This window comes from Chrysochloris asiatica, unplaced genomic scaffold, assembly GCF_000296735.1.
Source record: "Chrysochloris asiatica unplaced genomic scaffold, ChrAsi1.0 scaffold00548, whole genome shotgun sequence".
Taxonomy (NCBI): domain Eukaryota; kingdom Metazoa; phylum Chordata; class Mammalia; order Afrosoricida; family Chrysochloridae; genus Chrysochloris; species Chrysochloris asiatica.
Window position 1 is genome coordinate 271,936 of NW_006409066.1, and position 13,278 is coordinate 285,213.

General features: G+C 40.2%; 1 protein-coding gene across 1 annotated transcript in view; it reads right to left on the bottom strand.

The window, feature by feature from the left end:
- Window positions 1–3,528: 3,528 nt before the first annotated feature.
- ZNF789 (zinc finger protein 789) overlaps window positions 3,529–13,278 on the bottom strand; it is a 43,999-nt gene continuing 34,249 nt past the window's right edge. The window contains exons 2-4 of the mRNA XM_006877653.1: window positions 10,921–11,044; window positions 5,638–5,751; window positions 3,529–4,532 (exon numbers count right to left, since the gene is read on the bottom strand). Of these exons, the coding sequence (XP_006877715.1) occupies window positions 3,529–4,532; window positions 5,638–5,751; window positions 10,921–11,044 (1,242 nt within the window). The remainder of the gene's footprint in view (window positions 4,533–5,637; window positions 5,752–10,920; window positions 11,045–13,278) is intronic.

Sequence of the window (13,278 nt, forward strand, 5' to 3'; positions counted from 1 at the left end):
TTGATCATGAATTGGTAGGAGCAAGAAAATCAAATCAAGGGATCTAGAAGGGACTTGGAAGATCTAAACAATGGCAACAGAGTAAGTTGATCATAACGAATTACAGAGAACATTATGAGGAACCAGAATTTCAGGACGTGAACCTGTACATGAATCAAGCAGCAGTCATTTGAAAAGGGTAAAGGCCAACAGCATCATTCAAGACTGGAAAAGTGGCATGGTGTTATCCTTTCACATTATTCAAGCTGTATGCTGAACAAATAACCCATGAAGCTGACTATATGAAGAATGTGACACAAGGAGTTGAAGATGACAAAACTGAGATGACTTACTAATGAAAAAAAACTACAGCCTTCAGAATATATTACAACTGAACATGAAAGCAAACTCTCCACAACTGGACTAATTTACATAAGCAGAGAACTGAAGTTGCTAACATTTTACTTGGATTAACTATCAATGCCCAGGGACACAGGCAGCAAGAAGTGAAATGATGTACTTGGGTAAATCTGTTACGAAAGACTTCTTTCAAGTTTTCAGAAGCAAAGATGTCACTTTGATGACTAAAGTGTACCTAACTCAAGACATGGTCTTTTCAATTGCTTCATACACATGTGCATACATAAAGGAATAGGAAGACAGAATTGATGTGCTTCAACTGTGGTATTGGTAAAGAAAGAATATCACTCTGTGAACTACCAAAAATCTGAACATGCCAGTTTTAGTAGAAATACAACCAGAATGTTCCTTAGAAGGGTGTTTATTTTAGACACATCAAGGTGTGTCTGACCCAAGCTATGGTATTTTCAGTCACTTCATAATCATGTGAAAGTTGGACAATGAAGACTGTAGAAGAATTGATGCATTTGAATTACGGTGTTGGAGAATGTTTATCAGGAAGGACCAGTCTGTGACTCCTTCCCTCCCATCGCGTCCCCTGCCCCAACAATATGACTTGACATAGTGGCGGTAGCAGCAATGGGCTCAAGCAAAACAATTTTGAGGATGGCGGACTGGGCAGTGTTGTTGTGCATGGAACCACTATAAGTCAGAACCAATTAGATGGTATCTATCATCATCAGGAAAGACCAATCTTTAGAAAAGGGCATATTTGGTAGAAGGTAAATCAGAATGCGGGAAATTCCATGAGGTAGGCTGACAGTGGACCCAAACACCAAGGCCCTGAAGATAGGGTGCAGGACCAGGCAGTGTTTCCACTGTTACACATAAAATCAAGATTTGGAGCTGACTTGACAGCAGCTAATAAGTAGCAACAGGTTAAGGCACTAATTTCAAATGGATTTCTTTTTTTCAGGAGCTGTAGGGAGAGTAATATAATCAGTTTAATTTAGAATGTAAGACTGCCACTCCTAACAGGCAAGCCCAGGTTATGTTGGAGATTCGCTCCTATGTCTCTGAGCAGAATCTGTAGGTGTGTTAACACAGCCTTACTTTCTTGCAAGGGTCAAAGGCTTTTCACATTTAAAAGTTGCATGTACCTACAGTGAAGGTGACTGTGATGAACTTGTTGCAAGAAGGGGATAGTTCAGTCATTTCAAAGTGAGGGCAAATTTACATAACATTAAAGAGCAAATGGGGAGCAAGGTGGCTCCAAACCAGGAACCACATGGTCAATGGTTTTAACTTGCCAGCTGCTCCACAGGAGAAAGAACTTTACATTTCTACCTCTGTAAAGATCTTTTAAAAGCCTCAGAAACCCTATAATGGATTCACTATGACTCCCACTGCCATCAAGTCTGGGGACCAAGTAGGATAGAGTAGAAATGCCCAAGACATAACAAGAGCAGGTCTCCCATGGAGTAGATTCAAACCACTAATCAATCTTTCAGTTAGCAGCCCAAAGCTTAACACACTATGCCACCAAAGCAAGTGTCTAAGTTGGACATTAGGTACCAGGGGTCTGGGGGTGGGTGAATTGAAGTAGAGAAGACACACAAAAAGAACGAAACACAGCTAATAAGCAGCTTCCACTGTGGGTGAGCATGTGTAAATTCATGGGGAAACGACAACAATAGAACACGGTGCACAGATTTTCAACACCAGGGGAGGGGGTAGATTCACATACTTAAACTCAAATTTATCTGTGTGTTGAGGGCTGACCCTAAGATTCCAGCAGTAATGGCCTTTCATGGTTTTAGAAAAGGCCTACAGGTAAAGATATAGATACTGCAAGTCAGATGAAAACACACAAGGGGTAAGGCTACAGATACAGAGAACTTTTAGGGCACAGAAGCGTACTATAGTTTACGGAACCATGTTAACTACTACTGAGTAGTCCTTCGTTTCAGGAGAAAGCCTCGGAAATTCTATAACAGGTTGCTATGAGTTGGAATAGATTTGAAGGCACTAAGTTTAACAAGCCTTTACTTTAAATGCCTATGCAATATTTTTGTATGTTAACCACAGTAACATGCTCTTATATTGCTCATGATCCATCAAAAAAAGTCTTCAATTTTAGTAACAAAGCTACTATGCTTCCCTTCTGCCTTAATTAGACTCAAGGGAATTCAAGGAAGACTGGATACAGTACTTATTACATTTTCTATAAAGTAACTACTGATTGTAGTCAGAGGTAACCACACAGAAGATTCCTACAGAAACACCATTCTAGTTCCTTTTTATGACACTGCAGGAAACAGTCAAACTATATATACTCTCAGCAGAGATTATGAGGGTAAGTCATAAAGTATTGCTACAAAATGATAGAAACCTTTATTAAATACATTATCAGAATGTGCAGCTAGTCCTCCCATCTAAGTTTACACACTTCTGAAGGTAGTGTTTCCACCTCTCTGACCCTCCCCTGAAGAATTCTGTCCTCTTCGATTGACACCAGGTCCTAACAAAAGTTTTGTCATCAAGGGACTAAAATTGTGTTTTCAATGTTCTTTTGAGTTCTGGGAACAAAAACCTGAAAAAGGGTCAGATTAGGGCTGTAGAGCAGATGGGGTAAAGGTTTCCAATAAGATTCTCAAAGAATTCACCTTGCCACCCTTGAAGAATAAGTAGTTGCTCATTTCTTGGTGCAATTTTCCTGGTCCTTTTCTCATGAATGCAGTTTTCCATTTTCTTAAAACGTCTTCATAATAAGCCCTTGTAATCATTTAGTGTCCCTTGAGAAAATCTGTCAAGATTCCCTCTGCCACGAATTTAACCATCCATGCAAATCCCCTCATAAGCCACTCTTTTGACTGGTCCTTTTCTTGAGGCACCCTCATGAGTCCTAGTGTGGTGCTGTAGGATAAGCACTAGATTGCTAACTGCAAAAGTTGGCAGTTCAAACCTACCAGCCACTCCTTGGAGGGTCACCATGAGGCAGAACTGACTCAATGGCACACAATGACAAGACCAGAGTTTGTCTGCAGCTATCCACTGATCGCAAAACATATTTAAACACATCTTATTTGGACTAAACCAGTGTATGCATGAACTGGAACCGTAATAGCAATACTTTTTGAATTGCCCTCGTAGGTTCTGATCTCTAAACAGCAGCTCTTTCTGTTAATATCATGTAGATATCTGTCCTTTGTGAGTACCCTGATGCTTAATAAGGCTTGTGTGCCAACTGAAAGATTTTCCACATTTGTCACAACTATAAGGTCTTTCTCCAGTATGAATGACCTCATGTCGACAAAGATTTGACTTAAAACTAAATGTTTTCCCACATTCTCTACATTGAAAGAATTTCTCCTTGGTATGGGTTCTTTGATGTTGAATAAGATCTATATTCCGACCAAAGGACTGTCCACATTCACTACACCTATGGGTGTTCTGTCTAGTGTGAATGTGTTGATGGCTCATAAGGGTTGAGTGCCTACTGAAGGCTTTTCCACATTCGAGGCATTTATGGAGCTTTTCTCCACTATGGGTTACCTGATGTCGTATGAGGGTTGACTTCTGACTAAATGTTCTCTCACATTCACTACATTTATACGGTTTTTCTTTGGTGTGAATCCTCTTATGTTCCACAAGATAAGAGATCTGACGGAAAAACTTTCCACAGTCATGACATTTATATGGCTTTTTTGGCGGATGACAGTACTTATGGACTGTCATAAGAGCTGACTTCTGTTTGACAGATTGTCCATAAATGTTACACTCACAAGGATTCTCTGAAGGATGAATTCTTTGATGTTGAACCAAATCTTTGACTATTCCACATTCACTGTATTCATAATATATTGGCTGTGTAAGAATTTGCTTATGCCTTAAAAGCAAAGACCTTTGATTGAAGGATTTCCCATATTCGTTATATTTGCCCTGTGGCTTTGTTTGAACATTCTGGTCTTCAACAAAGGTAAGGCTTTGGATGAAGCCCTTCTTACAGTCATCACCACTAACAGACAGTGCAACTCTGAAATTATCTACAAATTCACCACATTCATACAGCTTCTCAGGGATTTTCTTGGCCTTCTCTTGCTTAACCACTGATACTTCATTTGATACTAGTTCTTTGGAAATTCTCTGCATTGACGTTAGGTCTTTCATCTTGTTGTACGTGGCTTCAGAACCTAAACAACAAGAAAAAGTATAAATAACATGTGTATCCACAGTATGAAAAAAAGGGAAAAGATGCTGACCATTTGGGAGATAAGAGCACAGAGTGAAATTCTTAAGTGCTCACTTGGTTACAACATTGTAGTAAAGAAGCCAAAAATATTAATATTTACTGTTTGCCTTCATAACAGAAAGAGCTCTTTATACCAATGGACTGAAAAATGCAAATGAGTGTGCACCAGAGAATGAGAGACTAGAACAAATCAACCACTATTATGGGAAAAACAATGTACTCTGAATATTGATTAAGAATGATTAGTGTCACATAAATACAGGAGAGGCAACATCTTATACTTTCTAGATACCTATGTATGTAATAATTCTAGGTGGGGGGGACAAAAGCCTTTAAAATAGAATATATGAACCAGAGAGGGAATAAGTATACACAAGTCAAATGAATAGAGCTGTATTTTTCAACTATGGTTAATTTTACTCCCTAGGAGCTACTAGCAATGTCTGGAGACAGTTTTGAAGAAAAGAGATGGTACTACAGGCACCTAATGGGTAAAGGCCACAGATACAATGCATACAGCATGCCTCCACTCACATAAATAATAATCCAGCCCAAAAGGTCAGTAGTGCTGAGGCTAAGAAACCTTCAAGTATGAAAATGTGAAAAAGGGCTGCAGGGCAGTCAGGAAAATGTTAAGTCCATTAAGTAATACTTGAGAATATGAAAAACAAATGAAAATAAGAGAATGAGAGATAGTGTGGTAAACGGTAAGCAGGGAGAGTAGGAGGAAGGGTTGCTGGGGTGGATGCCATTTAAAAAACCCTAGAGCACCTCCTGCAGAGAACAGTGCCATGCAGCAGGAAGAGAAGCTTTGGAAGGCCTTGAAATCAATCCAAGTTTGTCAGCCTAAGACAGTTATTTTCATCTTTCAGTTCCTTCCTCTAGAAAATGGAAATCATACGCAGAACTATGACTTTCCACATGGCAGTAGAGGTGAGTAAGGGGGATACATGCCAAGCACAGGGCTCAGTCTCTGGTGCACAGAAGAGGCCTCGTTCATGTGACTTCCATTCCTTTCCACTAGACTGGACCTCCTCCTCACTCACCTGGGGAAGCAGTGCCAGAAGTCATCCTAGTCCAAGTCCTAGGCAGATCCAGGATCCATGGCTCGTCCCAGTCCTCCAGTTGAGAGATCACCTCAGGTTTGGGGAACTGAAATCCTACTCATGGGGAAGTAAATGGGATGTGGCAGTTAGTGAGTTACAGAGAGATGTCCCGGAGCTCAGTCTCAATCCCTTTGGTCTACAGTGTAAGCAGAGAGATAAAGGAAGGTGTTTAAAAGGCTTGGTGAGAACAGAACTATTGGCACAATTTTAGTGAAAATTCCGGCAATTATTTCAAAGTCTAAAAATATTCATGCCCTTGGACCTGATAATTTCACTCTTAAAATTCAGCCTAATGAAAAACTAGGACAAAGATTAATGTACCACAGACAGCCAACAGTGCTGCAACAGCACAAAACTGGAAACAAGCTAAAAGGCAACACGGGAATGATAAAACCTAGGAAAGCAGATATTAGAATAGGAACGCGTTCCCTATATAAATGTACTTTGAAAGCAAAACTTTATATATAGCACTTTGTTATTGTTTTAAAAACCCATATGTAGGCAAAGACTAGAAAAGGTAAAGCAAAACGTTAACGGTGGCCAGTTCTGGGCAATGGACCTTCTGATGCTTTATTTTTTACTTTATTCAATAGTGCATTTTCTAAAAGTTCTATTATGAACATAGATTGATTTTGCAACTAGTAAAATCTCTAAAGGAGTGCAGTGATACAAAAGCACTATCAAGTACTGCTGTTCAACATACAAAGCAGTATACATTTTCTTAAAAAGTTGTTCCGTAATATATGAAGGCAAATAAAAAAGTATTGCTACTAGGGTTCCAGCTTATACACGTATTGAGTTTATTCCAAATACAACATATTTAAACATGTCTCTGTGGTCAGTGGGAGTGGGAAGCAAGTTTGCTCAGTAATAATATTTGTCTTAGTCTTGTTATGGTGCCTTCAAAAAAAAAAGGTCCACTCAAAACAGTGGCTTCTAAAGAGATCTGCTGGGCCAGCTGAAATCAAGGCAGAGAGAGGTTAGCTTACAAGTTATAGCAACTGTATCTTGGGACTACAAATGGATAATTTTAATACATTTTCTCAAAGGATCCATGGGACTTATTATGAAGAGGTTTTAAGAAAATGGATTATCTTGGTGAGAAAATGTCAGGAAAGTTGAGCTAAGGAATTTTAGTTGCTCATCACAGCAATGCACCTGTTCATCCTTTGAGGCTAGTGGCAAGGGCAGTCCTATTAGAATTTTGTTGGGAAACCTTCCCCCATCCACCCTAGAGCCCTGATTTTGTCTCATTCAAATTTATTTTTGTGCCTCAAACTCAAAGAACATGATTTGAGTTGAAGATGCCAAAACTGCTATTTTGATGTGCTGAATTAATCGGGGAAGGCCAAAGAGATAGAAACCTCAACTTCAGAAAAAACTCACATTTTGATATTTTTATTTAAGAAAAGTTTTTGTGATTTTATAGCAGTATTTTTTGTCTTGCCCTCACATATTAAAAGTCTTAAAGTACAAATTATCCTTTAGAAAGAAATATGGAGATTTATAGTCAGAAACATGCTTTGGCAATTTTTAACACAAAAAATGATACACACAGGCAAACCAACCAATAAAAACCAAGTCAAGGACCTTGTGGTTCAAACTGCCTTTGCAGTCCAGTGCATTTACCTGAAGTGCCACACCAGGACTCCAAAGTTAAGGTTGTTCTTGCTGTTAAGTGTCATTGTAAACATCCCCAAATGGGAAAATAATGAAATTCTAATTATGTATCATACAATGAAAATGTTTGTTTATATTATGATCATTTATTATATTTATGGTGGAGTTTAATAACATAGGGAAATGTTGGTGCTATGATATTCAGTTTAGAAATAAATACCTATGACATTATATATAAAGAACATGCTCATATACATTTTCTGTTGTAGGCTGTCAAGTTAGTTCCAACCCACCACGACCCTTCATAGGGGTTCCAAGGCTGTAAATCTCTCTGGGAGCAGACACCCTCATCTTTCTCTAGTACATATTTTTTTAAAACATAAGAAAAATGTCTGGAAGAAAACACTTTAAAATATTAAGCATTACTCCTGAAGGTTTTTCCCTTTCCTTGATAATTTTCTGTACCTTCCACAATTGTGCCCCGATTACTGGTCTGGCACTGTAGGATCAGCACTGACCTTGTGAACCACAAGGTCAGCAGTTCAAACCCACCAGCTGCTCCTCGGAAATCCTGTATAGGGTCACTATGAGTCAGAATCAACTCGATGACATTTAACAATAGCAACAATACTTTTAAAAAGAAAATAAACATTACCAAAAAAAAAAAAAAAACCAACAAAAAAACCCCAAACAACAGAGACTGTCACAATTATGCTAAGGGTATTAATGTGGGGTATCAAATATGTACCCCTAAAAGAAAATTATTATCTGTCCCCACACCTCGCACCTGTGCTTTATTGACTATGCAAAGGCTTTTGGTTGTGTGGATCATGACAAGTTAAGGACAACATTGCGAAGTCTGAATATTCTGGAACACTTAATTGTGCTCATGAGGAATCTGTACCTGGACCAACAGGCATTTGTTTGAACAGAACATGGGAACACTGAATGGTTTAAAATTAAGAAAGGTGTGTGACAGGGTTGTATTCTTTCACTATACTTATTCAATCTGTATGCTGAGTAAATAATCTGAGAAGCTGGGTTATATGAAGAAAAACATGGCATCAGGATTGGAGGAAGACTCATTAACCACCTACAATATGCAGGTGATACAACCTTGCTTGCTGAAAGTGAAGAAGACTTAAAATATCTACTGATGAAGATCAAAGACCACAGCCTTCAGTATGGATTGCATCTCAATGTAAAGAAAACAGAAATCCTCACCACTGGACCAAAAACAACATTCTTATCAACTGAGAAAAGATTGAAGTTGTCAAGGACTTCATTCTTCTTGGATCAACTATCAACACTCATGGAAGCAGCAGTCGACAGTTGAAAGGTTGTATTGCATTAGGCAAATCTGCTGCACAAGACCTTTTTAAAGTGTTGAAGAGCAAAGATATCAGCTTGAGGACTAAGCCATAGTATTTCAATAACCTCACATGCATGCGAAAGCTGGATAGTGAGTAAGGAAGACCGTAAAAAAAACTAATGCTTTTGAGTTATGGTGTTGGAGGAGAATATTGAAAGTGCGGTGGGCTGCCAAATGAACCAACAGATCTGTGTTGGAAGAAGTGCAGCCAGATTGCTCCTTGGAGGCCAGGATGGCCAAACTTCGTCTCTCATACTTCGGACATATTGTCAGGAGGGACCAGTAATTGGAGAAGGATATCATGTTTAGTAGGTGGAGGGTCAGAGAAAAAGAGGAAGACTCCCAGTGAGATGGAACGGCCAAGTGACAGCCTCAATGGGCTCAAGCATGACAATTGTGGGGTTGCCCCAGGATCGGACTGTGTTTTGTTCTGTTGTGCATAGGTCGCTATGAGTCAGTACCAACTCAGTAACACCTAACAACAACAACAACACCTCAGAGAGGGCAGGGAATCTCCCATAGTAGGACACTATATTGGAACAAAGCAAACATACAGGTCTTAGGAAGATGGAAGTAGTGAAGGATCAGAAATGAAGTTAGTTAGGAATGGTGTGGTGTTGCAGGATAAGCACTAGACCTTATGGTCAGCTTGAATAGCAAGGCCAGGGGTTCAAACCCTTGGAGCTGCTCCTTTGAAACCCGAAATACGGTTGCTATTGGTCAGAAGCGACTCAACAGCACTTAACAATAACAATGGTGCTGCAAACAAGGAAGTTAATCATTCCAGAAAGAAAGAAAAAGACTTTTAAGAGAAGAAACTGACCTTTGGAACCCAAATGTTGTTGTTGTTAAGTGCCACGGAGTTGATTCCCACCCAGGGTGACCCTGTATAAGGTTTCCAAGGAGCAGATGGTGAGCTTGAACCACCGACCTTGCAGTTCAAAAGATTTTGCAGTCCTGATGCATTAGCCCACAGTGCCATACCAGCACTCCTTGGAACCCAAATAGGCCATATCATTTCCTCTCCTAGAGGTTTAATCTGAGAAACTGTATTACAAGAAGAATGTGGCATCAGGATTTAAGAGGATTCATTAACAACCTTGACACAACCTTGCTAGCTGGAAGTGAAGAGGACTTGAAATACTGATAAAGAGTATAGCCTTCAGTATGGAATGCAGCTCAATGTAAAGAAACCAAAAATCCTCATGATTAGAATAACAAATGATATGATAAATGGAGAAAAGGTTGAAGTTGTCAGACACTTCATTTTGCTTGGATTCACAATCAATGCTCAAGGACACAGTAGTTAAGAAATCAAACGACATATTGCCTGAAGCAAATCTGCTGCAAAAGACCTCTTTTAAAGTGTTAAAGAGCAAAGATGTCACTTTGAGGACTAAGGAGTACCTGACCATGGTATTTTTAATCACCTCATATGTGAAAGTTGGACAAGGAATAGGAAGACCATAGAAGAATTGATACATTTGAATTACAGTGTTGGGAAAGAATATTTAGAAGTATCATGGACTATCAGAAGCACAAACAAGTCTGTCTTAGAAGAAGTACAGCCAGAATCCTCCTTAGAAACAAGGATGGCGAGACATTGTCTCTTGAACTTTGGACATGTCAGGAAGGACCAGTCCTTGGAAAAATGGAGTTTCAGCGAAAGAGGAAGATCCTCAATGAGATGGACTGACACAGTGGCAGCAACAATGGGCTCAGACATGACAATTGTGAGGATGGTGCAGGATCAGGTAGTACTTCATTCTGTTGTACAACAGAGGCCTAACAGATATGGATGTGGAAGGTGGGCATGAGAAAAAAGTAGATTGTGTTGGAACTCTAAAATAAAAAAAATATTTATACGCTCAGTGGTGCTGTGGGCTAGGCATTGGACTGAAAATTGCTAAGTCGGTGGTTTAAACCCACAAGCTGCTCTGCAGGAAAAAAGATGAGGCTGTTTGTCCCCATAATGATATCTTACTGTTGTTAGGTGCCATCGAGTCGGTACTGACTCATAGCAACCTTATGCACAGCAGAACAAAACATACAGTCTTGAAAACTCTATAGAAGAGGTCACCATGTAGGTTTGTGTGTCTGAGTATTTACAACCTATGTCCACAATCCATTATTGGACAACCCTAGGGACAGATATATTTCAGAATTCAAAATTCTTGCAGATTTTAGGAAGGTTACTTAGTACATATATATTTTAAAGACTAGGTCATTACCTAAGAAGATCATACTTCTGTAATTCTCCAGCATAACATCTCTGTAGAGGTACTTTTGGGCCCAGTTAAGGTTTTCCCACTCCTCTCTGGTGAAGAACAAAGCCACATCCTCAAATGACAGCAACTGAAAAAACAGTGAATAATTGTAACTTCAATTTTTACAGTACCTGTGTGGGTTATTATTATTAGTCTACAGGTGAGAGAATGGAGACTTGGTGAGATAAAAGTGACTTGGCCAAGGTCCCTCAATGAGGAGTGGATCTGGGCTCAGTTCAGCTCTTCTGACACTCAGGCTAGACAGGGTGTTTCTTCTATACCACAGGTCAACACATGGGCCAGATGAGAAATATTTAAGGCTTTGTAAGATGTTTGATCTCTGTTGCAAGTATTCCACTCTACTGTGACCGGGCAAAATCCAGTCATAGATAGCAGGTCAATGAGTGAGAGTGGCTGTGTTCCAATAAAACTTTACTAACAGATTCAAGGCAGTTTGCCAGCCATTGCTCTACATATGCAATGCTAGTTTTCATAAATAATAAGGTTTCTAGGTGGCCCAAATAGTTTGATTTGAACTACTCAGCAGTATTATGGCAAAGCCCTGGAGATCTGCTTCCATACAGACAATCCCTAAAGCCTTGGAGCAGTTCTCATCTGTAACACATGCATCTGCCATCCTTGGAGTCCACTCTATGGCAAATAACAAGAACAATAATGTATTTCTGGCCACCCACCTCCCTTCATTCCTACTGGTCAATTATGACAAATACTTTAGATTGACAGGGAATGGAAAAATGAACTGAGTAATAAAAGTACAATCGGAAGGGTTTATAATTACATGTAGTAATCACGTTACCCTAAGAAAGAGATGGTGTATGCAAATAGCATGCAGATTATTTACAAAGGATTGGACAGGCTTAATGGTGCTCACAAGAAGGTCTGGTGAAGCATAAAGGGGCTGCCTATCATGGAGAATTTCACATACTAAGTATGAAGGGACAAGGTAGGAGAAAGGTTATTGGAATACAGAACATTGTTACAGAGGGTGCCAGATTGGAGCTAGGGCCTTAAATAGAGGAAACCAACCAGTGCTATCCTTCAGCATAGCAAGGAAAGAGCTGTATGAATAAGCACTCAACTGCTCAGTGTCCTTCAGTTCTCTGGTCCTCTGTCCCCACTCCATCCCAATTCAGAGTCAACCAGAAGTAAGAAGGCAAGGAAGGCCACTATATACATCAGAGTATAGACCAAAGTAGGAAGGAGTGGAAGGAGCATCCAGAAGGGACAAACGAAGCCTAGTTAGTACAATGTGCAGAGTGTGTTCACTGCATGGAGGCTGAGAGAGGAAGCTGCCACCCTCCTATGCTACTGCAGTCCTTGCAGCAAAGTCCTCGTGTCTGTCCAACATCACTTATCTCTTACAGTACAATGAGTGGATTCAGAGGGTATTTGTACAAGAAAGGACACAAAGGATCATTTAACTGATTAGCAATAACAAATACCCACTCTATCCTGAGAAGCTTCAAGCAGCTCCCCTCTGGTGACAGAAACCAAACATTGACACCAGGGTGTAAATTCTTCCCCACATCATCAGAATTACTGTTTTCCCACCAAAGGCTGTACTGCCAAGACCAGGGATGCAGCTGTGTGTTGTTGGAAGCAGGGGTGATCCCTAAGCAAGAGATATGACATGTACACACCAGATATGACACGTACACCCTGAACACGTACACCCGAATTCCCAAGGGCCTGATGGGGAGGACTCTATCTTTCCCCCACCTAGCAAAACTGAGGTTTACAGAGAATAGTGCCATACTGCATGGTGGTCAAGACAGCCTACTAGTGTTGTGGCCGTGTAACCAACATGAATGGATGTAGACTGAAGGGAAGAACTTGCTAGACATCTTAGTCTTGATACGAGCAATCTGGACTGGTTCAATAGCTGAAACTGATGTCTCTAACCAAGGAAGAAAAGGTTGGATAAAAATAAATGACAAGGGAACAAACAAGATGGCAGATCAAGTGGAAATGCAATAGGGAGCTCTGTCAGCAACAACACAGAATACAGGACCAAGCAGACTCAGGGGATGGGCCCAGAACTCTGAACCACATATGAAGGAATATTTATAGGGCTGGAAGGCTTACAGCTGGGGAATTTGTGGCAGAAGCAAGATATCCATAGCTTTCTAGTTCGGAATGCTCAGCTGCTTCAGGAGCCGCCATCTTGGGTGAGACCAAGCGGGGGAAGGATCAGAGCAGTCAAAGATGCCTGGTAGAACTGCGGAGATAAAGGTGTGGGCATTCTTTTCTTTTGGTATCTGTTCATTGGTCCCTTGCTGTCTGAGCACCTCCATTCTGGTG